This window comes from Rhinolophus ferrumequinum, chromosome 9, assembly GCF_004115265.2.
Source record: "Rhinolophus ferrumequinum isolate MPI-CBG mRhiFer1 chromosome 9, mRhiFer1_v1.p, whole genome shotgun sequence".
NCBI lineage: Eukaryota > Metazoa > Chordata > Mammalia > Chiroptera > Rhinolophidae > Rhinolophus > Rhinolophus ferrumequinum.
The window spans coordinates 17912671-17939320 of record NC_046292.1 but is presented as its reverse complement, the minus strand read 5'-3'; the positions used below and the strand labels follow the sequence as shown (position 1 = coordinate 17939320).

Below are 26650 nucleotides of genomic sequence, written 5' to 3'. Positions count from 1 at the left end.
CCTCCCACTTTTCAAAGAAACTTCATTCCAAGCGGACTTGCTCCCCCTTGTGGTGATATCATAGAGGCCTCTGTGACCTCTAGCCATCTGCATTCCAAAGAATTCCAATCTTGAGGGAAGCTCCTCCCACTGCTCTCTTGGGACCCAACAGAGGAAGTCAGGGACACTAAGGAGCTTGACTGGGGCCAGAGGTCAGAGGCTGATGGGAGCAGGTCAGGTCTGTACAGCCTGGATGGAGACACAGGGGTATGTCCCTGCTCTGGATCCAGGAGCTGGAGGTGAGACTGGCCTAAGGAAAGGAGGAAAACGTTTTATCTCCGGGCCCTCCTTCTAGCAGAGCACAACCTGCACTCCTGCCCACCAGCTGCCCCATCCTACCACGCCTGTCTTCAGGGGTCCACCTTGTCCCTCCATGCAAGGTATGTTCCCCATCTAGAGAGTGAAAGGCTGGTCTCTATTTCTCACTTTGTCCCCCCGGGGGATGGGGTAGGAGCACACCCTCTGGTCTCCAAAGGGCTGGGGACAGATGAGCATGAGTAGAAGCTCTCCTGAGCCATGAACCAGCAATCCTTATCCTGGTAGGCAGGAGCTTCAGCTACAGAGCCTGTGCGCTGCCCAGTGGGCTATTACCAAGTCGTTCACCCATCTGACAGCTTTTCATCCCAGTGCCCCTGGGAAGAGATTCCTGATTCTAATATGGAGGTCAAAGGCACACACAGATTCAAGTTAGAGAAATTGACTTTATTTGGTTGAAAACGGTCTTCTGTGTAAAATGAAGAACACCTGTACAGACTGGTTTGGGGAGGGAAGAAGTCCCAAGGGACCTTGGTTGGGGGGGGCAGGATGGATGGGAGAGAGTTTCTTTTAGCCCAGCCTCCCATGTCTTTGTTGGCAAGAGGGGAGAGGGTAGCAGAAATGGTGGATGCTCAGGCAGAGGGGTTCAGCTTGGGGTGAAACCACAGACCAGCTCTACTTCCAACCTTGAACAGAATCCAAGGATGCTCTAGACATGTCAGAGGCTGGGAGTGGAGGTGGTCCTCAGGACCAGAGGTCAGGAGCTATGGTACTGGCCAGGGTCAGAGGTCAGGAGGTTGGAGGTTGCTCTCAGGAGCCAGGGGGCAGAGATGGGAGTTTTCCTCAGGGTCGGAGGGCAGTGGGTGGAAAGACTGTTCTCCAGAGTCAGAGGTCAGGACTTGGGAGCTGCCCTCAGCCTGCACCACTACACAGGCCCCCAGGCCCTCTGAGTAGAGCTCCTGGTTCTGCTCCTTCCACCGTCGGAACTTCTCTCCAGTCAATTCGGGGTCGCTTAGCACTTCCTCCAGGGCCTGCAGCTCCTGTAACTTTGCCTGTGAGGAGAGTAGGGGCCAAGGGGCCATGATCAGCCAGGGAGGTGGGCAGAGCCTGAGCGCAGAGCTAACTCCGGAGTCCAGTGCCTAGAACCTAGCACCTGGCCCAGTCTAGCCCCAGTCCTCAAATCGAGGGCCTGGCTCCAGGAACCTAGAACTTGGCCCAGTCCACAGCGGAGACCAGAGCTGCGGGCCAGGAACCAGAGCCGAAAGCCCAGAGCCCAGCCCCATGCCGTGCCCAGTGCCTCCCAGCTGACCTTGAGTGTGCTCTGTAGTGCCCGCACATGGTGTACTCGCTCATTGAGCTGCGGGTCACGGTTACGACGCATGAAAGAGCTCCGCCATTGCTCATGGGTGAAGGGCTGTGGCTGGCCCAGGAGGGACACACCACCTTGCCTCAGCCCTCGTACCATTCCTTCCAGTGCCCCTTCACTGTTATCTGCGGGAGAGGGGAGCAGGATGAGGGTGTGCCTGTCCCCACCTCAGCTCTCCATCTCAGCTCCCAATCCCAGTACAGCACCTGTTGGAAGGCCAGAGGTCTGTGGGCTGCCTTGCGTGGGCGTGGCTGCAGGTGATGTGTCTCCATGGAGTGGACTCCAAGCTTGGGCTGGGCTGGGCTGTGGGAAGGGTAGAAGGAGAGGAAGGTATCAGTCTGAGTTCCATACCCTGCTATTTACCCTCCACCAGTCCCCTACTCACCGAGGCTGAGCGGGATCCAGCCTCATCATCAGGGTCTTCTGCTTCCGTCTCACTGTAGCAATCTGGGGTGGACAGGAGCAGTTGGGGAACCCACTAAGTTTCACAGGGTTTTGGAAGGCCAGGAAGTGGGCTAGGGCATTTGAGTTCCCAGCCCCCAATCCAGGAAAGGCAGAGGCTCAGGTGCGACCCAGTGAGAACCACCCCTGTGAAACACCCACCTTCCTCTCGGGGTAGGGAGCCCCGGCCTGGAGACTGGTACTTAGAAATGCAGGTAATGAGATGACGCACCCACCTGTGGAGGGGCAAAGGGGTCTCAGGGAGCTTCCATTTACTGTATGCCGGGGTCCTTTCCCTGATATCTTCTAATATAACCCTCAGAGCAATGCTGAGGTAGGAACTCTTATTAGCACATTTTATAGATGATAAAACTGAGGCTTAGAAGAGTGCCTTGATCAACCACTATCAGAGAGCTGGGATTTGAATCCAGGCTCTGAAGCACTCATGTGGGAGTTGCGGGGTGAGGGGGTGGCACTCACATGCTCAGATCCATCAGGGATTCAGCCGCGAAGATGAAGGGTTTATACACATGATGGGTGAGCTGGAACACACTGCCCGGGAGCAAAGGGGCTTCACTCAGCCGGGGTGTGCCCATCCAGAACCCAGAGAGCCTGCTCTGGGAATCCCAGCCCCTTGCTGCCCTCACGCCGCACCTCCTGTCACCTTACATCTTCCTTTCTGTCCCCACAACCACCCCCTGCCGTGTGGACTTAACTATTTTTTCTTCGGATCCTGTCCACTTTCCAGGCTGTAGTTGGAGACATTGATGAGGCCCTCAGCCTTCTCATCCTGGGGGGATGACAGTGAAGGTCAGCAAGAAGCCCCAGCACCCTTGAGGCCTGGTCAAGGTCCTGAAGACACCTCCCCAAGGGGGCATCTCCTAGGCTCTCTAACCACAAATCTCCCAGTGTCCGGAGCGCAGGGCAGGAATCTGGGGTAGGGGCTGAGAGTGTGACCAAGGGGTGCCTTTGAGCCAGGAAAAGAGAGCCAAAGAGATCCAGAGAAAGAGCCACCAGAGAGGAGTCTGCTCATGCATTTGCTCTATCAACAGACACAGACAAAACTGCCTCACACCACTGAGCTCTGCAGACGCTGTTCTGCCTTCTGTGTCCTTTTCTCCTTTCCATCTGACTAACTAACCCCCAGGCATTGATTTCTCAGGAAGACTTCGTCACGCCTCAGGCTGGACTGGCCGCCTCTGTGGGCTCCCACCTGTCCTCTGGGCTTTTCCTTCATCATAGCATGTGTTCCCCGTACTGTCCTTAAGTGTATATCCATCCTCTCCCACACCAGCCTGGAGTAGCAGTACCTGTCCAAGTTTTCCCTGTGTCCCCAGTGCCCAGCCCCGAACTGGATGCACAGTAAGCACCTGAATGTTTGTTGAATGAATAAACAATTGAACGAACAGCCCATCACTAGGATGACAGAATAACAGAAGAGGAAGGAAAAGTGGGCAGAATAAAAGTGGTTCTTTATACCATCTACACTTTTCCAGACTGCTTTTATAACATAGTAGCTCATTTCTCTCTGAAGAGTGACCCTGTTTTACAGATAGGAATACGGGGGCTTACGAGGGCCTGTGGCCCACCTGTGACCACAGATGGGAGTGGATGGTAGAGTAGGGACAAGATCTGTGACCCTGAGGTGACTCATTTGCTTACCTGAGTGTGTATATAGGGTCTCACCTGGGGCTGGCGGTACCAGTAGAGCGTATGTCCCTTGAGCACAAACCAGCAGCGGCGCCAGCGCGGGCCCATGAAGCCACTGGGCACCTTGCGCAGCAGGAGCCAGCCATCACAGTCTGGCCGACCCAGCTCCCGGCATGACACCCGCCGGCGGCTCAGCCGCGTCGCCACGCCTGCAGCAGCACAGCACAGGGTCAGTGAGGTGCTGGCAAGGCATCCCAGACTCCCCAAAACTGCTCCCTTGCCCCCCACCCCCGAGCATCCCCAGCTGAGAGTTCTGAACCCATACTCTGTGCTTGGAATGTTAACGTGTCAGTTCTGAGGTGGGGATAATGACTCTTCCCATTTTAGAGACGAAGAAACCGAAGATCAGAGGACAAGCTGTTGGCTAAAAGCCCACAGGCTGGGAGCACAGGTCTATCCGAGGCCAGAAACAGAGCTCTTTCCAGGAGAGCCTGTGTGTGAAGTAAGTGGGGGGTGGTCTTGCCTAGCACTAAAGACTTCTGAGAGCTCCTCAGATCGGGAGGATCCCCCACCCAATCAGGTGCATTTCATACCTTTTGATTTCTTCCGACCAGGGACAGGACTCTGAAAAGACCACAGGGAGTTAGAGAAGGTTCTGGGTCCAGAGCCACCACCCTCCTGTTGAACCCTTGAGCTTACCTTCTCAGGGTCTTCTGAGGGTCCCTGAGTCTCTGCTACCGCTGCTGGGAGTGTGGCTGGGGGTTCAGGGGCAATGGACAAGGGCTCAAGGTCAAGGGAGGCACAGTCTGTCAGGGAGGGAGGAGACAGAGGGTCCATGAGGCAATAGGGTGGGGGGGTATCAGACAGAGTCAGGGGTCAGAGCCAGGTATCCCACGTACCTTGCCCAGGGCATCTGCCACCTGGTAGGGCTTTGAAACTGACTGTTGGGGCAGGACTGGGTCCAGGACTTGGGTTTGAAGTCAGGTCAAAGGCGAAGACATCTTTGGACGGAGCCCTGGAGAGAACAAGAAGAGATGAGATGAGCCCATGGCTCCCGACCAAGATGCACCTGGGGCAGAGCCTGTTACCTGGGAGATGGTGGGGCCACAGCCAGCGATGGTACCCTTAGTTGTGGGAAGTCCAGGGCCGGAGGAGGCGTCTGGGGAACAAACAGAAACAGGGTAATGGAACTGGCTATAGGAGTCTGAAAGCAGGCTGGGGGCAGGGTCGGGCAGCAGGTACCTGTGGGGGCGTCTCTGGCACTGGGACCTTCTTCAGCACTAAGCTGACCCCAGATGGCTCCCGCAGCAGCTCCCTCACCACATTCTTATGGGGCCAGCCCACCTGGGGGACAGAGCAGGGCAGGGACACTGGGTTGGATCAAGCTGAGCTGGAGGCCCTCTCCCTCACAGCACTCGCTCAGCCTCCTGCTCCGCCTCATATCCTCTTCCAGGAAGCTTCCCAAGCCCCCTTCCCTTGGCTCTGCCGAGGCGGCTCTGAGCTGTGTGAGCTGGCTCACCTCGTGCAATGCAGCTCCCATAGCCCTGGTCTCCCCAAGGGTCTTTCCCCACCCACCAGGCCTGGGTTCTACTTAGTAACTCCTTCACTCCCACCATGTCCCTCTCCTCTTCACTTACCACCACCTGCTCATTGACCTGGATGATCTCGTCTCCGGGCAGGATCTGCAGCTGAAAGTCAGAGGGGACCTGGTATTGGGGGCGGGGGGAGGGCAGAGGGTGTACCCTCCTGGGGCCTGAAGCTGGGTTGGCTGGCAGGTAAGAGGGTTTTGGGGGTGGGTGGCTGAGAAGGGTGTGAGGCGCTCACCTGGGTGCCCACTCGGGACACGAAGTGCAGGCAATTGCTGGTGGTGTGGATTTCTAAGCCCTGCAGAGGCAGAGGCTGCAGTCATTGAGGGTGTGGGGTTAAGGGGTAGGATCCCCGCTGGGCACCAGGGTTCCTGGGTGGGCAGAACTGGGGAAGGAGTTGGCTTCATGCTGGCACTGCCCAACGTGCTGTGTGACTTTGGGCTTGCCACTCCTTGGTGGGCCTCTGCCTCCTCCTCCAATAAGGATTAGAGAGAAGCTGGGGTTGCTGACTTCTGAGGTATGAGATTCTCAGCAACTCTCCTGAAGGGAAAAGCAGGGACAAGGGCAGGGCAGGGACGGGGCTCATGGCTCTGGTTTTCCCAATTGGTCAGAGATGAAAGCAGAAAAGTTCATGTTCTCTCTCCTAACTTGCCAGGTCTGTGTCTCAGGGCTGGACTCTGTCACCTGAGACCACACCACCTCAGGATTGGGGAAAGTGCTGAATGACAATGAGACCCCAGGAAAGTCCTCTGGGCCTTTAACATCTATACAAAAGGGGCCTTCCAGCTGTAACAGTACAGGATTCAGTGGGATCCTAGGACCATGTTTCAGGGCCCAGGCCAGGCTGCTGAAAGGTCAGAGGCAAGAGGTTAGAGATGAGGGCTCACCAAAGTATGGTCCAGCTGCACTCGCTCTAGCACAGCCCTCTGCTCCAGCAGCTCCTGGGGGCTGTAGCTCAGGATGTTATGGCAGATCCCAGCCACATGGCTGCACTGGGGAGAGGAAGTGGGATGTCCAGCCTGAGCCCATCCCCGGAGCCCATCCCCCAACCCCATCCCCACTTCCCCCCAACACTTACGATCCTCAGGATTTGGCTCTCCTTCTCAGCCGCTGGACAGTCCTGGAAGTAGTGAGAGAGCAGGGACCTTTCCTGAGTAGGGGCACTGCCTTCTCCGGAGGGCAGGGCGGGTTCCCTACAGTCCCTCCTTGCCTCTTGTAACCTGACCTCCTTCCCAGAACTACATGGCCTCAGAGCTTTGACCCGAAAGTCTCCCCCGACACCAGGCCCCCAGAAGTCACCACACATGCCCTCCCCTCGTCCCCTGAGAGTCAAACTTCCTGAGCTGCCCCCCTGCCAGGTAGGAAACCCCATGCCACCATCGCCCCCTACCCAGTGGCTGGATGCCTCTCTTCCTGCCCTCACTGCTTCTTGCCCTCACACCTGATCCTCTGCTGATTCACAGGTTATAAAAAGCTCTCGCCTGACTTGGTCTCTACAGCCTGGGCCAAGCCTGGCCTCTGGTTATCCTACCTCCTGCAAGGCCTGGCCCAGCTCCCCGCATAACTCCCCAATCTCCTGGCAGGCCGAGAAGTCGTTTAAGTGGGAGAAGAGGTACCTGGCAGGGGGAAGGATGAAACAGTGGTTAGGGGACTGCGCTTAACAGTCAAGTCACACAACCACTCAGAGCTGACGACTCATCTGAAATGGGATAATACCTGCTCTGATGGGTTTTGGTTTGGGGTAAAGGAGATGACTGATACCACAAAGAAGTTAGCACAAGACTTGTTTGTCAAGCACCTAATACATGCCAGGCTCTGTTCTAGACACTGGGGAGACAGATATAAAACACACAATTCCATCGATAATGATTTAACTTCAACTGCTATGAAGTATAGGGAGCTCTGAGACTATATGACAGGGAAGGCTTCCCTGAGGGGGTGACATTTGTGTTGGGGCCTGTGGGACAAGCAGCAACCAGTCAAGGAGGTAGAGAAGCTCTCTATGCAGATTGGTGATATGATTACTATGATTACAAGCTGGGAGGGAGGGTGGGGACCTGGGCGTCCCGGTGCCCCATACAGACCAACTAACCTCTGCCCTGCTCCACCATATCTGAACAAGAGTCAAGCTCTGTCTTTCTCTCCCAGGCCCTGAGGAGGCCAAGGATAAGAAGGATCCCCTCACCAGTCACCCCAGCCCGGGCCTGAGAGGAGCCTGAGGTACCTGTTGAGCCAGAAGAGGAGGGTACGGGCGTCATGCACCAGATTCACAGCAGCGCTGAGGACCTCAGCAGGGGGCTCGGCACAGCCTCCCAGGCGGCCTTGGACTAAGCTCTGGAAAGCACAGGTCCCCTTCAGCAGCACCTCTGTCAGGCTCTGCAGGTTCTCTGTCTGTAGCCCGGAGCTCTGTGCCAGAGAGGGGGCAGGTCACTCCCTGGGAGCGGCCCGCCCATCAGCAACCTCCAGTGTGGCCACCATTCACTCACCAGGGCCTTGAGCTGTTCTACCCCTTCCAGAATGAGCTCCTGGTGGCCCAGAGGCCACACTGTCAGAGCCTCAAGGCTGCTGGGGCAGAGCTGGAGCAGGTATTTGCCAGGCAGCTCCCAGTCCTCAAAGCAATAGTCCTGCAGGGAGTCATCGAGGCCTGGAAGGACAGCAGGGGTCGGCATGAAGGGAGCCAGGGAGTGTCATAGCGTTTCTGGCCCCTTCTTCACTCCCGCAAAGCCCTTTTCCCTCCCATCTGTTCCTAATGACAACCCTGAGACCTAAACTGTGTTCTGCCCATTGACAGATGAGGGCACTGAGTTGAGAAGTAGAATAGTTTAGGGCAGTGGATCTCAAAAGGTGGTCCCGCGAGCAGCAGCAGCAGCAGCCTTACTGGAGAGCTAGTTAGAAATACAAATCCTTAGCCCCACCATATACTTCAGGGGTAGGGCCCAGCAGTCAACATTTTAATAAATCCTCCACGTGTTCTGATGCTCGTTTCTCTAAGAACTTCTGAATAGGGAGTCAGAGCATGGGGCTTTGGGGTCAGGGAGATCCAGCACTTAAGCAAATAACTTAATTGCTTTGTGCCTCAGTTTTCTGTAAAATGGGAATAAAAGCACCTACCTTCTAATCATGTGTGTATAAATGACATGATACATGTCAAACAGTTGGCCCATTTCCAGGTTCATGGTTGACAGTCAATAACAGCCACCATGTTATTATTGCCAGACTTTTTACTATGATCCACAAGGCCCGGTATGATCAGGCTGCCACCTGCCTCTCCAGTCTCATCTCTTGGCACAGCCCCTCCAACTCAACACTTCAGATCCAGAGCATGAATTCCCTGCAGCTCCTGGCATGTTCTTTTGCCTCAAGGTCGTTGCAGGTGCTATTCCTTCTGCCTGCACTGCTCTTCCAGCTCCTTTACTCCCTTTTTCATCTAACTCTCTCCAGGAAGTGTTCCACAACACCCCAGGCTGGGTAGGGGGCCTCTCCTCTTTTCACTGTCCCCTGTGCCTCCACAAACCTCTGCATTTGAACATCAACCTCTCCCAATTTATCAAGAGCTCTTCAAGGAAGGACCACACCTTAAATAACTGCTCATCTCTAATTCCAGCCCATGCCTGGCACAAGGTAGGCCCTCCAAAATAAGAAAAGTACCTAGTGAATGTGTGAAATTTTAAGGGCTTTAAACATATGCACACATTTGATCCTTACTGAATCTAGAAAGTAGAGACTATTGTTATCCCATTTCACAGATGGGAAAACTGATACAAATAGAGGTTAACCGTTAGCTTGCTCACTCTTTGAAGGAGTTCCAAGCCAGGTTTCATCACTGTGGAACCTGTGTGTGATCAACAGCTCTCTCTCATTCCCTGTGTGACATTTAGAGCACTGGACAGGCGTTCATGAACCTGTTACTTCATGGCTATGGCCCTCGAGAAACTTTTCCCATGTACAGTGAATGTTCTGTGCTGCCTTCTTCGGACCCCGACATTGAGTTAGACATCCTAGGCACTTGTCATGATTGTTTCATTTTGTCCACTTCATGACACCAGAGTTGCTAGTCTCATTTTATGGGTAGGGAAACTGAGACCTATGGTCACAGAGCTGGTGAATGAGGGAGCAGGGCCTGGAATCCTTTCTGGGAGTCTGAATCTAGCTCTGAATCTCTGCTTTTGTGGGGGCTGGTCACCCCGAGAGTGCCCCCAGTGTACTCCCACTGCCCCTGCACTCCGTCTCTCCCTCTAGGAGGAAGTCTTGACTCACCTCTCCCCTCCCACCTGCATGTCAGACGTCTTCTCTGAGTCTCTCCCGGCCAGCTGTCTAGACCTTTCCCACCCATCTGGGCTCACTGAACCTGGGGGGCATCTCCCCTGGAGGGCCCTACGGGGAGGGGGAAGGGTCTGTGTCAACCCCTTCAGTCTGGCTGAGGCTTCTGCTTCACACACTGGGAGACTGGGGGTGGGAAGAAGAGAAATAGGGCAGGCCCCATTACAAAGCCAGAGCAAATTACTTCCTGGCTCAGTGCGTCAGTTTCCGCTTCTGAAAAATGGGTTTAATAACAGCCCTCTACACCCTGGAGCGGAGGGAAGATTAAGGAGATAAAGTAGGCGTGGGACGCTCTGGGGCCGTCCCCTCTGTTTTCATTACACCCACCGCCTCCCCATCGCCACCCTGGCTGCCTCTTGGGGCGATGGGAGACCCTTTCTGGGTCCTCGGGGTCATCTCGTCTATCCTTCTGCCTAGCACAGTACCCGATTCATGGCAGACATTTATAAATACTTGTTGACAGACTAACCAACTGACAGCCTCAGCAGGTCCTTTTTCCTTCACCTCTTCCCGCCCCAGTGACCCTCAAGCCCAGTTCTGTCCCGGTCCCACCCACCTCTCAGCCATGCTGCCACCTTCCCGGGGGTCCAGGTCGCTACTGGCTCCATGGCCTAGTCCGCCCGCTGGGATTGACGCCCGCTCCGTCCCGCCGGCGCAGGAATTTCCGCTCCCAGAGCCCAGGGCTGGGGAGGGACCGGGCTGGGCCCTGGGCGGAGCGACCAGCATACCTGGGCTCACGTAGCTGACCAGGTGAGGCGCTGAGACAGCCATTGGCCTACGGCCTGCCTGCCTCCTGCCCCGCCCTTCAGGCATCTCCGAGCAGCTAGAAGGCTTGACCTGGGGGCGGTACCACTGGTGTGTGACCCACGTGACCTCAGAGCCGGCCTGGGATCCCGCCCCAAACTGGCCTCAAATCACAGGGCGGGACTTTGACCTTCAGGATCCTCAAAAAGGGGCTGAAAGGTGAGCAGTGAGCGCAGCAGCAAAGCACAGAGGTTAGGGAGCCAGAGCCCTGGGTGCAAAGGGTGCAAATCACAGCTCTACAGCTTGCTAGCTGTGGGACTGGGCGCTAACCTACCCATCGTGCATCAGTTTCCCTGTCTGTAAAATGGGCTGCTGGAAAGAATACCGGAGTTAATAGCTCAAAACCTTTAGAACAGGGATTTTTAGCCCCTCTTTTTTTGTATCATGGACGCTTTTGGCAGTCTGGTGAAACCTCTGGGCCGTTTCTTAGAATAATGCTTTTAAATTTTTAAAACAAAGTGCTGAAGATTGCATGGAGGATAATTAGTATAAAGATGTTAAAAATACAAAGCTATGATATAGTAGTATGTTTATTAGCATTAAGTAACAAGACTGGCAGGTTAGTTATATATTTTTAACAACATCAGTATGCTGTCACTCAGCTAGAAGAACACTAAAACTGAGGGGTGGTCTTTGATTCACCTTCTGGAATGTATTGATCAGGAAACGACTAAAGAGAGAATGCAGGGGAGTAGTGGAGGAGCCTGGATTACTGGTGTGAGAACAGGTGGAATCACCATTTGGTCAGAGACCCTCTACTGGGCACAGAGGTGCCAAATCAATGGCAACTATATTGCAGGAGTGTCTAAAACAGTGCGATTTAACAGTGGGTTAATAACTCATGATTTTGCAATAGTTATGAGCATAAACAGTATTTTGAGATATTTGCAATAATTACAATTTAATATAAAAATATCTGTGATTTCTATTGGGGACAAAGCCACAGAACTGCTAATACTTCAATACATATGGAATGGCAAATTTTGAGTATAAAAGTTAGTGAAAAAATACATATTTTTCCCATCCAAGTTTATGGGCCCCCTGAATGCTGAAGCCCAGGTTAAGAGCCTTCCTCTTTGAACGTCTGAAACATAGTTTGCAGTTAGCAGCAGCAGCAGCTGCCCCAGCTAGGGGACTCCCAGGACTTTGGAATTAGAATCAGTTCCACTTGCTGTGTGACGAGCCTGAGCCCTACCCCTCTCTGAACCTGTTTCTTCCTCTCTAAAGGAGGACACCTAGACCTTAGTGCTATGAGGAGGTCCTTTAAGTATCCTGAAATATGTAACATGGGGTAGAGCTGAGTTATTGCTTTAATTCTATGGAGAGGGCCCTGTGTCACCTAGTTTGAAATCTTTACCAGTGCCCCAAAACCTGGTCTCCAAAGCCTGTCACTATTTTGTCTGTAACCAAGACCTAAAGTCTGAATTTGGCCCACAGATGCCCAAGTATTGTGTGTATGTTAGTTGTCATTTAATAATTTCACATACAAATTGAGCTTTCTGGAACTTGGCCAGCTCTGCTGACCCCGTCGCACCTTCACACGTGGCATCAAACACAAGTGCAGATCAGCGGCTGCTTCCTTCAAAGGGAACTCCAGCTCACCAGGTCCCTGCAGGCCTGGCTCCTTCATTTGTGAACCATCAGGCTCCAGATTTGCAACATGGCCCTCACCTCTCTGGCTTCATCCTTTGCCTCATATCCTCATACCCTGCACTGTGTGTGTCCTCTCCAACCCTCCTCCATGCTGAGTCCCTCTGTAATGTTTTTGCCTTTTTCTTCCTTCAACAGTGTCCCTGTGCCAGTCTGGGAAAACCCACTACACCAGGGGTGTCCCAACTTTTTTCAACGTTTTTCACCAAGGGCCATATGCAGTAAAATACACAAACAGCCGGGCCACTCACTCGAGGTGAAGTACGTATTGCCTCGCCTGGTTTATTTAAGTAAACTAAATATATTTTTCGAATTTGCTGCGGGCCAATAAAAAATGGATTGTGGGCCGCAGTTGGCCCGCGGGCCGCAGTTTGGACACCCCTGCACTACACAGACGTGTCTCCACCATCCTGATGTCATCAAACACCTACTCTGAGCTGGCACAAGATATAGAGGTAAGAAGCCAGCCAGCCTCTGCCTTCCCTGGACTCACAATCCTGTAGGGGAACAGACAAAAACTAGCCACTTGTACTCATGTACTCCCCTAGAAGCACTGGGGGCCTAACAACCATAAGAGTGTCTTTACTCTGTATTCCCAGCATCTAGAACTAGGCAGTTAGGGGCACAGTAAATGGCAGCTTCTTTTTTGAAGGTAGTTTTATGAGTTTACAAAAGTGTTTTCTACATACTTGCTGTAAAAATTTCAAAGGTCATTACATAACAGTAGGCTATTAAGTGAAACGAGGACGTGTCCTTTTCCCAGCATGTTCTTATCCCGTTCCTCAGTGGGAGCCACTATTAAGTTTTCTGGGTGTTCTTCCATTCTCTCTATATTCAGATACTCTACATACTATTCTGCATACTAGGCCTTTCTTTTCATTTCATGAGACAATCAATGCCAAATGAAATAATGTAATACACATAAAGTATTTAGAATAGAGCTCAGCACAGTCAGCTACTATTTTTTTTAGCACATTATAGACAGCTTCCTTAAACAGTATAGGCAAATCTTTTATTATCCCCAAGCTGAGGGTAGGAAAGTCCCTGCAGGAACTCGATCTTGGGGAAAAGGGTGATGATATGTGTCCTCTCCATAGGTAGGGGTGGTTAATCTATCCAAAACCAAGTGAAAAGGCATACAGCTGTTTGGAAGAAGGGGATCGGGTTAAGGTACCCTCCCTGTCCTTTGCTGCGAGCTGATTGGTGACATCCAATCATCAGAGGAAGGGATAGGGCTGGGACCAGGGCTGCAGAAGCCCTCCCAGTACCTGATCCAGGCCTGAGACTCCTGAGCCCTGCCAGGCAAGGCTTCCCTCGCCTACCCAGCCTGGCCGACTGGGTAGGTGGGGGAGGTGCTGCTCAGGCCTGATGCTGATCTCTCCTGACAGCTGCTCCAAAGGCTGGCAGGGCAGGCAGGTGGGGGAAGGGACCAGATTTAAAGGTCTAGCTGCCCTGTCCCTTGCCAGACGTGAGGCAGACACTGGTGAGCATCTTCTGAGGGCATGGCGCTCATGCATATGAGAGGTCAGAAACCTCTATGCCCTGATTTTCACTTCTTGGTACTATGAACACCACTGGTCCTCATTCCTGCTTCCACTCCACAGGATGCTAGGGAGACTAGTGGCACCCAGCATGCGATTTCGACACCTGACCCCTGGCTACTTCCGGGTGCTACAGGTAAGTACCCCTAACCAATGGCTTTTGATACCGACCCCTTTCTCCCCCTACCATGGCTAGGTTGTCGCCTCCAACAGCCAAGCCAGGCTGTCACGTTCCCTGCTGCCTGAGCAGCCAGAGCCCAGATGGGCAGTGAAGCGAAAGGAATTGGAGTGGAATCTCCCTAGGGCAGCAATGACAGCCACACCTCCTTCACCCAGCTGTACCTTCTGAGCCCTTTCCCACCCCCACCCCCCAACCTTCCTTGAAGTCTCAACTGACCCCTCAGGTGGACCCTCTGTACATTCACAGATGCAGGTAGCTGGGGAACTGAAGGCAGAGCCCAGGAATCCACTGCCTGGGATTGCGGCTACACTGCTGGCTGTCCTCGGGCTGGGTGGCTCCTGCTATGCTGTCTGGAAGATGGTGGAGCAACAGCCGCCACCACAGGCCCCATGATGAAGTGGGCAGCCTCTCACTTGGGCCCTTGGGGGTAGGTAACTCATCAGGGGCTGGAATCTTGGGACTGTCTTCATTGGAAGCAGGACAGTATAAACCAGATCCTACTCCCCACTCCTCCCCACTGCACCTGGGCTCCACCTGGGGGCTCCAGCTCGGATGTCAGGACCCCTGTGGGAAGGCAAGTTTTCAAAGCTGGACCAAGTGGGAAAGAGACACCGTGGGCCCTGTCACAAGAGTAGCAGAGAAACCCTTACAGGGCAGGAGTTTGGGATGGGGGTTGCCTGGAAGTTAGGGAGTCAGAAGCAAGCCCTCTTTATCCAGTTCCTTTATTCAAGGGGGAAGGCACTCAGAAGAGGCCATCCACTCCCCAAACCCAGGGCCAAAAGAGGTTGGCACAGACTCTCCCAGCCTAGCCCTGCATCACTGTCCATGGGCAGCTCCTCTGCCTTGCATCCTCAGGCCGTGTCAGGTAGATGTGTCCATCTCAGGGACCTCAGTGGATACTTCTGTGGGCACTGCCAGCCGCTGGGGGGGCACATAGGAACCCATACCTGCTGCCCTCTCGGCCTCTTCCTGACTGTAGGGCTCCACGCCCAGCTGCTTTAGCCTGGGTGAAAGAAAAGGAGTTGTGAGCTGACCAGATGCGAGCCCTGTCCGCCTGGCACCCATCTATCAATCATCTCCTTATTTCTTCATACCTTTTCTTGTGGTCTTTGGATCGGAAGTGGGTCTTCAGGTTGGCAGAATCGATGAAGTACCTCCTGTAGCGATGGGGGGTTGGAGGAGAGGGAGGAGATGATTGATGCCTCTCAGTTACGTCTATCTCCCTGACCTAGCTCATTTCCTGACGTCAAGCTCCTGTTCTAAAGGGATTGGAGGCCGGCAGACCCACGCGTCCCAAAGAGGAGACTCCGTGCGCTCCGGAGCCCGGAATTCTCAGCCCTGGCCCATACCACGGACAACTTCTCCTCCCTAGGCCGGGCCCGACCGGGACTTACGCGCAGGCCAGACAGCGATACAGGCCACCCCCTGGGAGATCGGGATCGGGCTCAGCGCCCGGGTCTGGCCGGGGCCGTACGGAAACCTGGGGCCGCAGCTCGCGGTGAATCTCATCCAGGTCCGGCCGCCGCCGCTTCGCCTTCATCTGACGGGCTAGGGAATGCGCTCGATGTGCGCCAGTACGGCGGGAACGACCCATGGCTGGTGACAGCAGAGCAAGAGGACCCAGAGTGGAGTTGGGAGCACACGTGTGGGCGCTTCCGGACTGTTCAATGATATCCTACGACGCCCGGGGGCGGGGCAGGCTTGGGCCGACGGCCGCTGATGACGTCACTTGCGCGGGCCGCACCTTGAGCGACCTCAGGCGGCCATCGATGTGAGTTACGGAACTCTGGGCAGGGCCCAACGAAGTGTCCCAACCTGTGGGCGTGAAGAGGCCCCGCTTACAGTCGCTGGGGAGGGGCCGTGTGGTGCGTGCCCTGGAGGGAATCCCGGAGCATCCCGCTTCCCTGCCTGTTCCGCCCTGCACCACCTATCGCAGCGTTATCTTCTGGCCCTATCATTCCTTCTTGGTTCCCACATCTTAGACTCCGCGGTGTAGGTGGAATGTTTTAAGGATCTCCGGGAGGCAGAGAAAAGTGTCTGTGATGTGACTAAATTAATAAATGAAAAAGGGAATACATTTGGGATCCCAGCCCCCATAGGGCTTCCCGAGGTACCTCCAGTCCCTGACAAAGCCCGCGCCATTTCTCACCGCTCCCCATTTATTCCCTTGGGTCTTTATCCTCCATCCACCCCCCCAGCCAAATCTGTGAGGGAGGGGCTGTTCTTCCCCAGAGATCACAGTGCTCAGGCATCGTGGCAGACTCAAGAGGGACCAGCTCCTCCCATAAGAAAAGGAGGTACTCAGAGAAGGACCTCCCATCTTTGTCCCCTTTCTCTGAGCCCTAGACTACCAGGCCTGGGCTGGCAGCAAAGGCAAAGAGAGATACAGCCTACGTGTTGTGTGCTCAGAGTCGGGAGAGAACCAGAGAAGCCTTTTCCCATTCACTGTAGCCTGGTGCCTTCCAGGCTGACCAGAGGAGCTCAGCAATAATTCAGGGACTCCAGCTCTTTGGGACCTGTTGCCAGGAAACAGGGAGATAGGCACGTGCATCCCTGGGGAGAGGAATCAGTTTCCAGCCCAGACAAAACAGTGAAATGTAAGCTGGAGCCACTGACTGAGGGTCTTGGGATCTTCCCACACCAGTTCACAGAGGCTAAGTGGGGACATACAGCAGAGCCCTACTAAGGGTACAGCTGGTATGGTTACAGTCACAGAAGCACCAGTGTGGGTCCTGGGCGCAAGGACTTTGGAAATGGACTTTGTGAATGGAAGAGGACTTTTCTGGAAACATTCCAAGAGATCAAATTCAAGAACTCCTAGGCCTCTGTAGAAAGAGATGTCTTCATTATTCTTGGCCAATATGGGTCATGCCAAGGGGCTAAGATGGAATAAGCTTGCTCTGTCCCACCCCCACCCCAGACTCTTGGATCAGTTCACTTGCTGGGCACTGTGCCAGCTGGGGAGGCTGGTGCATCTTTAATGCAGTCACCTGATCCCTGGGACAGGCTTTTGGCCTCACCAAGTTCCTGAAGCTAGACCCACTGGGTGCCCACTGAGCCACTGCCTTCCTGTGCCTGGGTGCCAGGCCCGTTTTCCCTGCCGCCATGAACCAGGCCTTCTGGAAAACCTACAAATCCAAAGTGCTACAGACCCTGAGTGGGGAATCTGAGGAAGACCTGGCAGAGGAGGTAGGTACCATCCATGCTTGCTGGGAGGGGCATGGGAAGGGCAGCAGGAGTGAAAGGTACAAAGAAGGGCAAGGGGCAGGCTCAGAAAGAGAGAGAGGCACATTTTGTCAGAAGCAATCAGTACAGTCAGGGACGACAAATGGCATGGTGCAGTGTCAGAAAGGAGGTTCAAGAAAACTGAGAAAGAAGAGAAGACTTGGGGGGCACTAAAGGAGTGGTCACTGTCTCCAGAGTTCTCCAAGGTTGCCACATGGAAGAGATCCTTCTAGGTTCAGTGGGCAATGGCCATACAGGGTACACTCAGCTCGACAAAACTTTCTAATAGGCAGAGTTGAGCAGAAATGGGATGGCTTACCTTGAGGGGAAGTGAGCTTTCTGGTACTGGAGGTAGGTAAAGTGACACTTGTACTCTGAGGGTCACTGTAGCAGCATCAGATCAGAGCCACACTTGGACCATGTTTGTCCTGACACTAAAAAAACCTGAAAAGGCTCTGAAACAGTCTTACATCTAGAGGTTGTGATAAGTGGCAGTTGCGCAAATAAAAGTGGCAGAAGCAGGAACGCATTCTGTGGTGTGTGTGTGTGTGTGTGTGTGTGTGTGTGTGTTTGTATGTCTGTATGTCTAGACAAATTGTTGTCCAGGGTTGGGCATGTGTAGAAGTATTTGTGGGTCAGTATTAGGATTGACATCCATGTGGAATTCCCAGTGAAGGTGTATGTGCAGGTGTGAACGCGGTATAAATATTTTCAGGTATGTACAATTTGAGCAGAAATCTATGCCTGTATCCCTGTTCGGGATTAGCCAGTGTTTGGTTTGTATGGTGTGTATTTGGGTGTGTGTGTACATCTGTGCCTTGGTGTCTGTGGATCGGTGGAGAGGTTTTGTGTGCTCCGTGTGGGCCCCTGTGCAGCTGTCTGCAGTTGTTTAGGTGCACTGGTGTGAATGGTATAATTGTGTATGTGTCCCGTGTGGGTGCCTCACAGCATGTGCAGCTACATACAGGTGAAGATACGTAGCCATGTGGAGGCATGCTCATGTACAGGTGTGTCTACATTAGTGTGCATACCCATGTCTACATGTTTTTGGGTGTGTATGGACGTGTCTGTGGGTGGGCAGGTGTGTGTCCACATAGAGTCTGCAAAGATTTTCTGTACAGGTAATGTATGTGGCTGGTAGCTTTGTGTAGAGGAATATCTGTATGCATTTGTGGAGGGTATGAGGGGACTAGGTGTGTATTTAGTTCGGTGGAGTTTGGGGTGCCTGGTTTGTGTGTACCAGGCTAGCAGTGGGGGAGGGAGTTGCCATTCCTCTGGGGCCTCTCTCATGCAGAGTGGGGATCTTGTGTCCCAGAGGGAGAACCCAGCATTAGTGGAGTCTGAGATGGCAGAACAGACTCCAGAAGCTTTCAATCCCATGACACAGTTGGCCCGCCGGGTGAGTTCGCCCTCCTTCCAAAGCACTCCTGGGGAGACTGGCAGAGACTGCTGTGGGGTCCTGGGAGGTGGTGCTGTGGTCCCTCCCTGACTCTCAGCCCATCTCTCCCAGGTTCAGGGGGTCGGGGTGAAAGGTTGGCTGACAATGTCATCTCTGTTTAACAAAGAAGATGAAGACAAGTTGCTGCCACCGGATCCCTGTGCTGACCAGTATGTGTGTGTTTGGGGGTGGGGGGGCGTATTCTGGAATAGGCCTGGGATCCCCTTCTCCATGTCCTTTCTATCTGGTCTGTTTCTCTGTTTTTTGGACCATAGAGGGCTGGGATGGGCCAGCCCTTGGCTGTTCCCATTTTTCTCAGCAGGAAAGAGGCCAAAGTAGTATCTCTGGGAGATTAGGTTAGATTAGGTTAGGTTTTTAATGTCAGCTGTTGGGTCTGAGGTGCTGGAAGGTATTATGGGCTCTCTCTCCCTGCCCATGTGGTAGGGGGTATCTTCCTAGAATCAGGGAACCCAGGAGAAAACCTTTAGATGTTTCGAACAGAAGGTAGTCCAGATCAGTGGTTTCCAAATACTGGTCTAAACCCTCATCCTCCCAGGGAGCTTGTGACAAACAAATTTCCAGACTCTCCTTCCAAGATTCTGCTTCAGTAGGTGTGGGCTGAGGCCTGGAATCTAGATTTTCCGCAAGTTCCCTGAGGAGGTAAGGCACACCAGTTGAGGAACCAGTCTTAGCAGGTCTTTGCTGTTGGGTGTTAAGGGGTCGGACCCAGGGCCGCAGTCTTCCTCCTAGCTCTATCTCTGGCACACCCTCCATCTCTGCCCCTTCCTCCGGGCTAGTCACAACTCTCTCTTTGATAGTCCCCTGTTCCTTTCTCCCCTAGGGCTTCCTGACACTCACCTCTATTCCCCAGCTTATCATCTCTCTCCCCCAGCTCTTGTGGGGCTCTTCCTCATACCTGAGGTCCCACCTCGAGCCCTTACCCCCACATCTCCCTGCTACCTCCCGAGTCCCCCTTCCCCTACCCTAAGCCTCTAAGCCTTTTCTCCTTCCCTTGGGGTCGCTTCACCCATCCTCCCCCCTCACTATCCTTCCATCCCAGAACCAGACCCGCCCCCGCCCCAGCTCCTTCCTAAGGGTCCACCTTTGGCTTTCTGGACCACCACTTCCGGAATCTGACCCCTTCCCCTTTCCCTGGGACCTAGCCCCTCCCCGTTTCACGCACCGTTGGGCCCCGCCCCTTTCTCAGGTCTCCACCCCCAGCTTCCCAGACCTGGTGCTTCTGGCTTCCCTCACCTGGCCTTGCCCCTCTCTCGGAGTCGTTTCCCTAAGCCCCAGACCCTGGCTCTCTCCGCAAGGATCCTGATCCCAGCCCCCTCTTTCCAGACCCCCTCACCTAATCCCCTCACCCTGTCCCACCCCAATCACCTTTCCCAGTGCCTCTGAGCCCTCCTCTTGCCTCTAGGTCCTGACCTGCTCCCTGTCCGTGCCCTTTCAGTCACCAGACATCGCCCGGGCTCCCCTGGCCCCAATACTGGTCCCTTGACCCCATCTCCTCCTTTTCGTCCTCTCTGGGGCCTCCTGCCTGCCCCTGACCCCGCCTGTTTCCCGCAGCCCGCTGGCGGCGCCGCCCTCCTCGCAGGCGACGGCGGAGGCGGAGCCGCGCGGGTCCGGATTCTGGGACGTGTTCGCCAGCAAGTGGCAGCAGCCACAGTCGGCGGCGGCGTCCATGCTGCGCGGCGCCGAGCCCACCTCGGAGCCAGACCCTGAAGCCGGGGACGAGGCCGCGGAGGAGGCCACCGAGTCGCAGGAGGCCGATGCGGCGGCTGGCTTCAAGTGGGGCTTCCTCACCCACAAACTGGCAGAGATGAGGGTGAAGGCTGTGCCCAAGAGTGACTAGCCGGACGGCGGAACTGGGTGCCCGCTCCTCCCCAACCCCATAAAAACCCTGGCCCGATAGCCTGTGTGACCGCGTACTTTTGTCGGGACAGCGGGGAAGGCTGCTTTGGGGTGGGCAACCTCAGGGTGGGCTCCAGGGATCCCCCTTTCTCCCCCACAAACAACGCAGGGAGAAAATGACCTGAGACAGCCGATCATCAGGATAGATTGTGTGAGATTTAGGGCACAACTTTCATGGAAGTTGGGAAACACCACAGGACGGACTCCATCGCTCTGTCCAGCCTCTTTTAATTCGACAAACGTTGCCTGTGGTCCTACTGTGTGCACCTTCCCTGTATTAGGACGTCAGAGACTAACGAAGGAACTCAGACTACCACATAAGGTGACAACTGAGGCTCAAAAATAGGGCTGCAGTTGAGAGCTCAGGGGAGATGAGGCGGACTGGGGAATTCAGGAATTCCTGAGGGAGAATGAACGTGTAATCTTAGAAGGACGAGAAGAGAGAAAGGAAAGGTAACCCAGGCAAAGGGAGGAGGACCGTGAACGAAGACTTAGAGGTGCAAACGTGTGAGGAAAACAGGTGACTTGATGTGTCTTTGAGGGAAAGGAAGACAGTGGTATATGTGAGGCTGCGGGTTGGCAAAATCCCTGTTTGAAAGATCCCTTCTTTTATTGTCCTCAATTCTGGATCCCCCGTATCTCAGCCCTTCACACCTAAAGAAGGCAGCAAAGCTCCGGGGATGGGGGCCTTCTAGGATCCGGTGGACCCCAGATTTCTAGAGCAGGCCCCTCTCTAGACTCCCCCAAAGGCACTATCCCCCGCTGGCTCGCGGCTCCAGTTTGGACCGCCCTGGGGGCTGGTGATCGTAATAGTGTGAATACCCACTAATTCAGGGGCGGTTGGTTATAGCAGCTATCGTTTATTGAGCCGTCCTATGTGCTGGGCGCATTGCCACGAGCTTGATGACCATTTAAAAAATATTTTGATCACTGAGGGGTGCAGCTGCAGTCCAGAGAGCTTAAGTGCTCTCCCAGAGTCACACAGACATCCTGGAACTCACTCCAAAACCCACACAGCTCCCCACGCAAGCCGTCCCGCTGCTTTCCTCAACATCGACCTCACGACTCGTTTAAATAACGTTTTTACTTTATTCAGCAGGTTCTCTGAATTCCCAGCCCATTTTTCACTCCCCAGACCCGGTCACGAGGCCATCCCCTCCCTCTCCGCCGTCTGTGCTGGGGAAGGGCCTTCGGAATAATTTTGTCCCATGCCCCCATGGTTCACTTGGGTAAGCAGAGATCCAGAAGGGTGGGCTCGCCCACAGGCACCCAGCGCTTCAGAGGCAGGGCGTCCCTGCCAGTGCCCGGGTCCAGCCCCGCGATCACCCCCTACCCCTCTCCCGGCCTCAGACTTCCCGGGAGCCCGCTCCCGAGCGGCCACGGTCACACCTCTGACTCGCGCGGCGGGCCGCGGGCGCGCTGACAGCCGTACAACCACTGGATGACGCGCGCGTTGCGTTCCACCACCGACACCGGAGGGCGCCCGTCCCGCGCGGAGCCCGCGGCCTCCGAGCTGCCGCCGCCACCTCCCGCACGGTCCGAGCGATTTGCACCGCCATCGCTGGACGTCCAGTCGCTGGCGTCCCCGGAGCCGGGCGGTGGGGACGTTCCGGGTTGAGGGCTGACGTCGGCGCCCCAGCTTTGCGGAGAGAAACGCTCGGCGCCCAGAACCTCCACCAGCGCGCGCTCCAGGCCGCAATAGTTAAAGAAGCGCTCCTTCTCTGACAGGGGCAGCGAGCACGTGGGGCACAGTGCCCGCTTTCCCGCCGCTTCCGGGGCATCTTGGGGCGCGACCCAACCCCCAGGAGCCGTGGGTCCCTCGGTTGGGCCCGGGCTGCTCGAGGCGGCGTCTCGCGGGGTGCCCAGGAAGAGGCGCCGCACCAGTCCCTGGCCCTTGGCGTTCTCTTTGTTCACCGAAGCCTTGCAGTCCCGCTTCTGGCGGTAGAAGATGAGGGAGTCGGGCCTTGGCAGTCGCCTGCCGCTTCCCCGGCGGGCTGGCCTGGGCGTCCTGGGCGATGCAGGGGGCCCCAGCTCATTGCAGGGGTGTGGTGTAAGCGGCCCAGGACCCCCGCGCAGAGCTGGCTCCTGGCGTCGCGCTATCACCTGGTGCGTCTTGACATACTTGGCTTTGTCGGCCTCCAGTCTCTCTACTGCGCTGGGCGTCCGTCCCCTGGACTGGGTCGAGGGAGAGGCCAGGATCATCTTAGCAGAGCTGGGCAGGACAGTGCCCCATAAGCCACTGGAGGTAGGCAGCTAGCTGAGTTTCTGAGAGCAATTGGCTAAGGCTCTCCAGGCCCTGCAAGGAAACAGGAATGGTCACGGGGAGAATAGATGTCCCTGCCCCTCTCCTGCAGTCATTCCTAGGAAGCGGATCAGCATCCACCCCTCCCCCCATCCAAGTCAGCTGGTGCCATGCCCAGGGGCAGAGGCTCAGACTATCCCTTCCCCCCAACTCTCAAAGACAGTGGGCAGGGGCTCCCTAGCTACCCAGAAATATATGCGCCTTTGAGGGTGCCATGCCAAGCCGGCATCAATGTGAAGGACACTTGAAAAAGGAAATTGAGCTGGTCCCGGCCCAATTCCCGAAAGTGGCCTCAACCGGAAAAAATACCTCTTCCCAACCCAGCAACTTGGAGTCCAAGACAAGGAGGCTTCCCAGCCACAGGCTGGCTCCAGGGGGCCCACCCTTCCCGCCCCCAAGCACCAAGGTCAGGGATATAACCACAGGGTAGGAGCCTCCAGTAATTGTAGCCAACTGCCCTACCCAGGCCCAGCAGGGCCATTGGGAAGGAGAGGGCGGTGGTCACCAGGTCATGTCAGCCACCACAGCTCTGTGCCCCTGCCAAGGGAATTCCACAACGCCCAAATATAAACATCACCTTACCTACCTCTGCATTTCCACTTTATAGAAGGGGACATTGGCCCAGAGAGGAGGGGGCTTGCTCAGGTCTTACTGAGTTAGGGGCCTGGACTGGAACTCAGGTCTCCTGCCTTGCAGTCCAGAACTGGTTCAGACTGGATCACTCACTTGCCTATCAGAACGTCCCTCTTTTTCTTTGCTTGTATTCCTGCCGCTATAAAACCGAGCAATTTCCATGAGAGAAGGGCCTCTTGCCTCACTAAAAATGTGTCTTCCACTAATTCTTCCCAAAACTTACACTCCCAAAAATCTGCCCTCAGGGTCCCTGTCCCCTTCTTATCCTGAGACCCTATGACCCTTTTTCACCTCCCTTCTGCAGGGGAAGGGGGCCAGAAGGGGTTGTAAATCAAGAGCTGACAGTTTCCTTGGCAGTAACAGAATGGGCCACCCACACAGCTCACAACACCCTACCCTACTCCTGTCCCCTTACCTCCCCACCCCCAATTCTCCATTCATCTGAGAGAGATATGTTAGTTCTGGGGGCTGAAGGGACCTCAAGTCTGGAGGCAACAAAGGAGCAGAACTTATCAGGCATGGAGGTAAGGGAGCCCCAGTGAGGGGCCATGGGGCAGAGACCTGTCAACCCCAGCACAACCTGTTCAATTTTACACACACACACACACACACACACACACACACACACACTCATAACCATCTAGTGTCTAGTAAGCCCGCCCATAAGTAAGTGGTGACTGGGAACCCAGGCAGCAAGGAGAGCCTGACAGTGCCCTCCTTCCTGGCTCCCAGGGACTATACCAGGCGATGGGTCAGAGTCCAAGGTCCCCGGAGGGCACTGTGCTTGTCTCATCTCATGGGTATCCTCACGTCCCTTCCGCCCCTCCTCCTCTTCCCAGCCCCAAGCGCGAGGCTATAAAAAGTCCCTAAACATAGGAACCAAAATAGTCTGCTGTCCACTGTCGCTCCTCTGCGACATCAAGGCCTCTGCGCTGGCCTTGATGCCCAACCACAGATGATCCGTCCTAGATGCCTGGCAGACATGCTTGTGCCCTCTATCCCTGCGTCCCCTTTCTCCCAGTCCTGGGGTTAGTGGTCCAAACTTTGCCCAAGGCTTCGCTCTGGACACAGGCTGCGGGACTGTGCTCACGGGCCTTGTGCCAATCTCCCTGCCCTTGGTCCCTGGGTGCTCTCCCACCCCAGCCCTGGGCTCAGGATGTACTCACCTCTGGGTGGGGAGGCTACATGCAGGGGTCCCAGGGCAGGGCCAGACTGAGGGCAGGAGGGACAGCAGGGACTAGAAGTAACTTTGGTGGCAGCCAAACCTCACTCTCCACAGGAAAAGCCGGAGAGAGCCTCCACCTACCCCAGATTAACCCTTGCCTTCCTGACCCAGAGCCTGGCCTCTGTTAACTCCTTCCTGGTCACAGTCTCAGTGTTGGAAAGGGCCTATGGACCAGGTCCAGCTCCTTTCTTTTACAGATGGTCACACAGGCCCTGACAGGTAAAGTGATTTGCACAAGGTGCAGTGAGCTTGGGGCACAGCCAGGACCCCAAACGAGGTCTCCTGATTCCCAGGCTTCCTCAAGAGGCTTGGGGAGGGGACCTGCTATTCACGTGGGGTCAGCCCCCTCTGCTGGGCCTTGGCAACTCCTCTTGGTTGGAAAGGGAAGACAGAGCAGGGTTCTAGTTGACTGTGCCTTTTTGCCTCTATAGCAGGCTTAGACCTGTCCTGGTTCCTGTGTGAGGATGACGTCAAGCTGCTCTCCCTGAGGGTGAGGCAGGAATCTGCAGCCTAAGGGTGGGGACCATGGTGCTGCAGACGTTCAGGGTGAGCCTGTCCCAGCAAGTCTTGGCATGAAGGTCACCGGGGAGGCCACTGGAGGTACCTCTGCCCAAAGTCCTCTGCTGGCACATGGGATTGGCTGGAGGAGGAGGAAGAGATGATTCTGGGGCCAAGCCTGGATCTTTTGGCCTCCTTCCTCCTCTGCCCCCACGTGGGAACTTCTAAAGCTGACAGTTTCTTATCTGGCACCTTCTGTCTCAAGGAGGGCCCTGTCCCCACAGTGCGGGTACCAAGAGAGCTCCTCCCCTCTCCCCAGCAGGTAAACTCTGCAAGCTCTCAGAACTCAAAGACCAATTCCCTGCCAAAGGGTCCTTGCTCCTCTCTAGCCTGCCCCTTTTCACAAATCCCTTTCCCTCCCTTCTAGCACTTTTTAACGTTTGCAAAGCACAGTCACACCTGTGCTGTCTGATCTCTCTGTCCCTCCCAAAGATCCTAGACAGGGGGCCGGCCCAGGTGACCACCCTGATGGGTAAAAAGACAGGTTTAGGTAGGGAAGAGACTTGCCCAAGACCAAATCCACTATTCCCACTGCACCCTCTGCCTGTCAAGTAAGGTAATGAATCTGAAAACCAGAAGGCCTTTCTCTTGGAGATTTTTATTACCTAGTTAAAGGGATTATTATTATTCTTTAAAGGAATTATTATTATTGTTTTGTCCATGATAGTTCCATATTGCGTTGTTACAGCACTTTACAAAATGCTTTTATGTGCATTATCACAATTCATCCCCAGGACAATCTTTGGGGGATAGGTTTTATTTTCCCCATTTGACAGGGGAAGAGACTGAGGCTCAGAGGTGAAATGGCTGATCCAAGCTCACACGACTAGGAATAATGGCTAACTTTTACTGACAGATTAACATATGCCAGGCACAGTTCTGAGTACCTCACACAAAGATTAATACATTTAATCCTCGAAACAATGCAATGAAATGGGTACTTGCAGTCTCCTAATTTTATAGGTGAAGGTTGGGGGTGCAGGCCAGTAGCACTGAGAACTGGTCGTGAAGGAGTTAAGCATGGAGGCTGGGCAGGGCCCAGCTGGGCTGCTGTCAATGGCAGGAAACCTGGCCTGTGAAGGAGGGGGAGGATGGGGCTGTGGAGTCTGACTCCTGATACAACCCCCACCTCTTTGGTCTTAAAGGAGCATCCGGGTTGGGTGGCAGGGCAGAGGGGGCCCCCTTTTCAATTGTCTTCTAGGGACCAAAGACAGATGCTGGGCTACAGAAAGAGGGGATTCAGAAGGCAATGCAGGTGCTGCCCTGGGGCAGCCGCTGGTCTGATGAGGGTGACTAGAAGTGACCCTGCCTCCTTGCAGAAGTGCTCAGAGTGGGGAGACAGAGCCCCAGCCCTGGGGGTTCCCTCTCAGAGAGGGGTGACACAGCTCTGCCCTCAGGATTCTGAGGTGGGGGTGGTCAAGGAGCCTTGCTCTCAGGAGCTCCCAGTTTGAGGGCTGCCAGTACCTCATCCCAGGATGCCAGTGGACAGAGACACTCCACCATGTTGGCAGAGCAGGGT

At 54.8% G+C, this 26650-nt stretch overlaps 4 protein-coding genes across 6 annotated transcripts; 1 reads left to right on the top strand and 3 right to left on the bottom strand.

Annotated features, from left to right (window-relative positions):
• Positions 1-733: 733 nt before the first annotated feature.
• On the bottom strand, positions 734-10491 carry CNKSR1 (connector enhancer of kinase suppressor of Ras 1). Of its 2 annotated transcripts, none has more exons than XM_033115961.1 (21): positions 10386-10491; positions 7824-7981; positions 7562-7743; positions 6869-6953; positions 6416-6457; positions 6225-6329; positions 5576-5635; positions 5389-5439; positions 4994-5095; positions 4840-4910; positions 4651-4766; positions 4451-4557; positions 4345-4375; positions 3788-3960; positions 2818-2891; positions 2582-2653; positions 2264-2337; positions 2046-2107; positions 1867-1963; positions 1604-1785; positions 734-1346 (listed from the first exon to the last, which is right to left on the bottom strand). In XM_033115961.1, the coding sequence occupies exons 1-21, from the start codon at positions 10468-10470 to the stop codon at positions 1077-1079; spliced, it is 2199 nt and encodes a 732-aa protein (XP_032971852.1). In that variant the 5' UTR covers positions 10471-10491; the 3' UTR covers positions 734-1076. The 2 variants fall into 2 exon arrangements, with proteins under 2 accessions (XP_032971852.1, XP_032971853.1); XM_033115962.1 differs by lacking the exon at positions 10386-10491 and adding an exon at positions 10214-10340.
• A 4046-nt stretch (positions 10492-14537) lies between these two features.
• Positions 14538-15519, bottom strand: ZNF593 (zinc finger protein 593). The gene is made up of 3 exons (XM_033113300.1): positions 15228-15519; positions 14928-14990; positions 14538-14836 (listed from the first exon to the last, which is right to left on the bottom strand). The coding sequence occupies exons 1-3, from the start codon at positions 15425-15427 to the stop codon at positions 14695-14697; spliced, it is 405 nt and encodes a 134-aa protein (XP_032969191.1). The 5' UTR covers positions 15428-15519; the 3' UTR covers positions 14538-14694.
• A 135-nt stretch (positions 15520-15654) lies between these two features.
• Positions 15655-20404, top strand: C9H1orf232 (chromosome 9 C1orf232 homolog). The gene is made up of 4 exons (XM_033113299.1): positions 15655-17022; positions 18353-18457; positions 18569-18666; positions 20069-20404. The coding sequence occupies exons 1-4, from the start codon at positions 16939-16941 to the stop codon at positions 20352-20354; spliced, it is 573 nt and encodes a 190-aa protein (XP_032969190.1). The 5' UTR covers positions 15655-16938; the 3' UTR covers positions 20355-20404.
• A 1112-nt stretch (positions 20405-21516) lies between these two features.
• On the bottom strand, positions 21517-24638 carry FAM110D (family with sequence similarity 110 member D). 2 transcript variants are annotated; one of them, XM_033114845.1, is made up of 2 exons: positions 24515-24638; positions 21517-22709 (listed from the first exon to the last, which is right to left on the bottom strand). In XM_033114845.1, exon 2 carries the CDS (start codon positions 22613-22615, stop codon positions 21797-21799), a length of 819 nt encoding a protein of 272 aa, XP_032970736.1. In that variant the 5' UTR covers positions 22616-22709; positions 24515-24638; the 3' UTR covers positions 21517-21796. The 2 variants fall into 2 exon arrangements, with proteins under 2 accessions (XP_032970736.1, XP_032970737.1); XM_033114846.1 differs by lacking the exon at positions 24515-24638 and adding an exon at positions 22901-22951.
• Positions 24639-26650: the final 2012 nt, after the last annotated feature.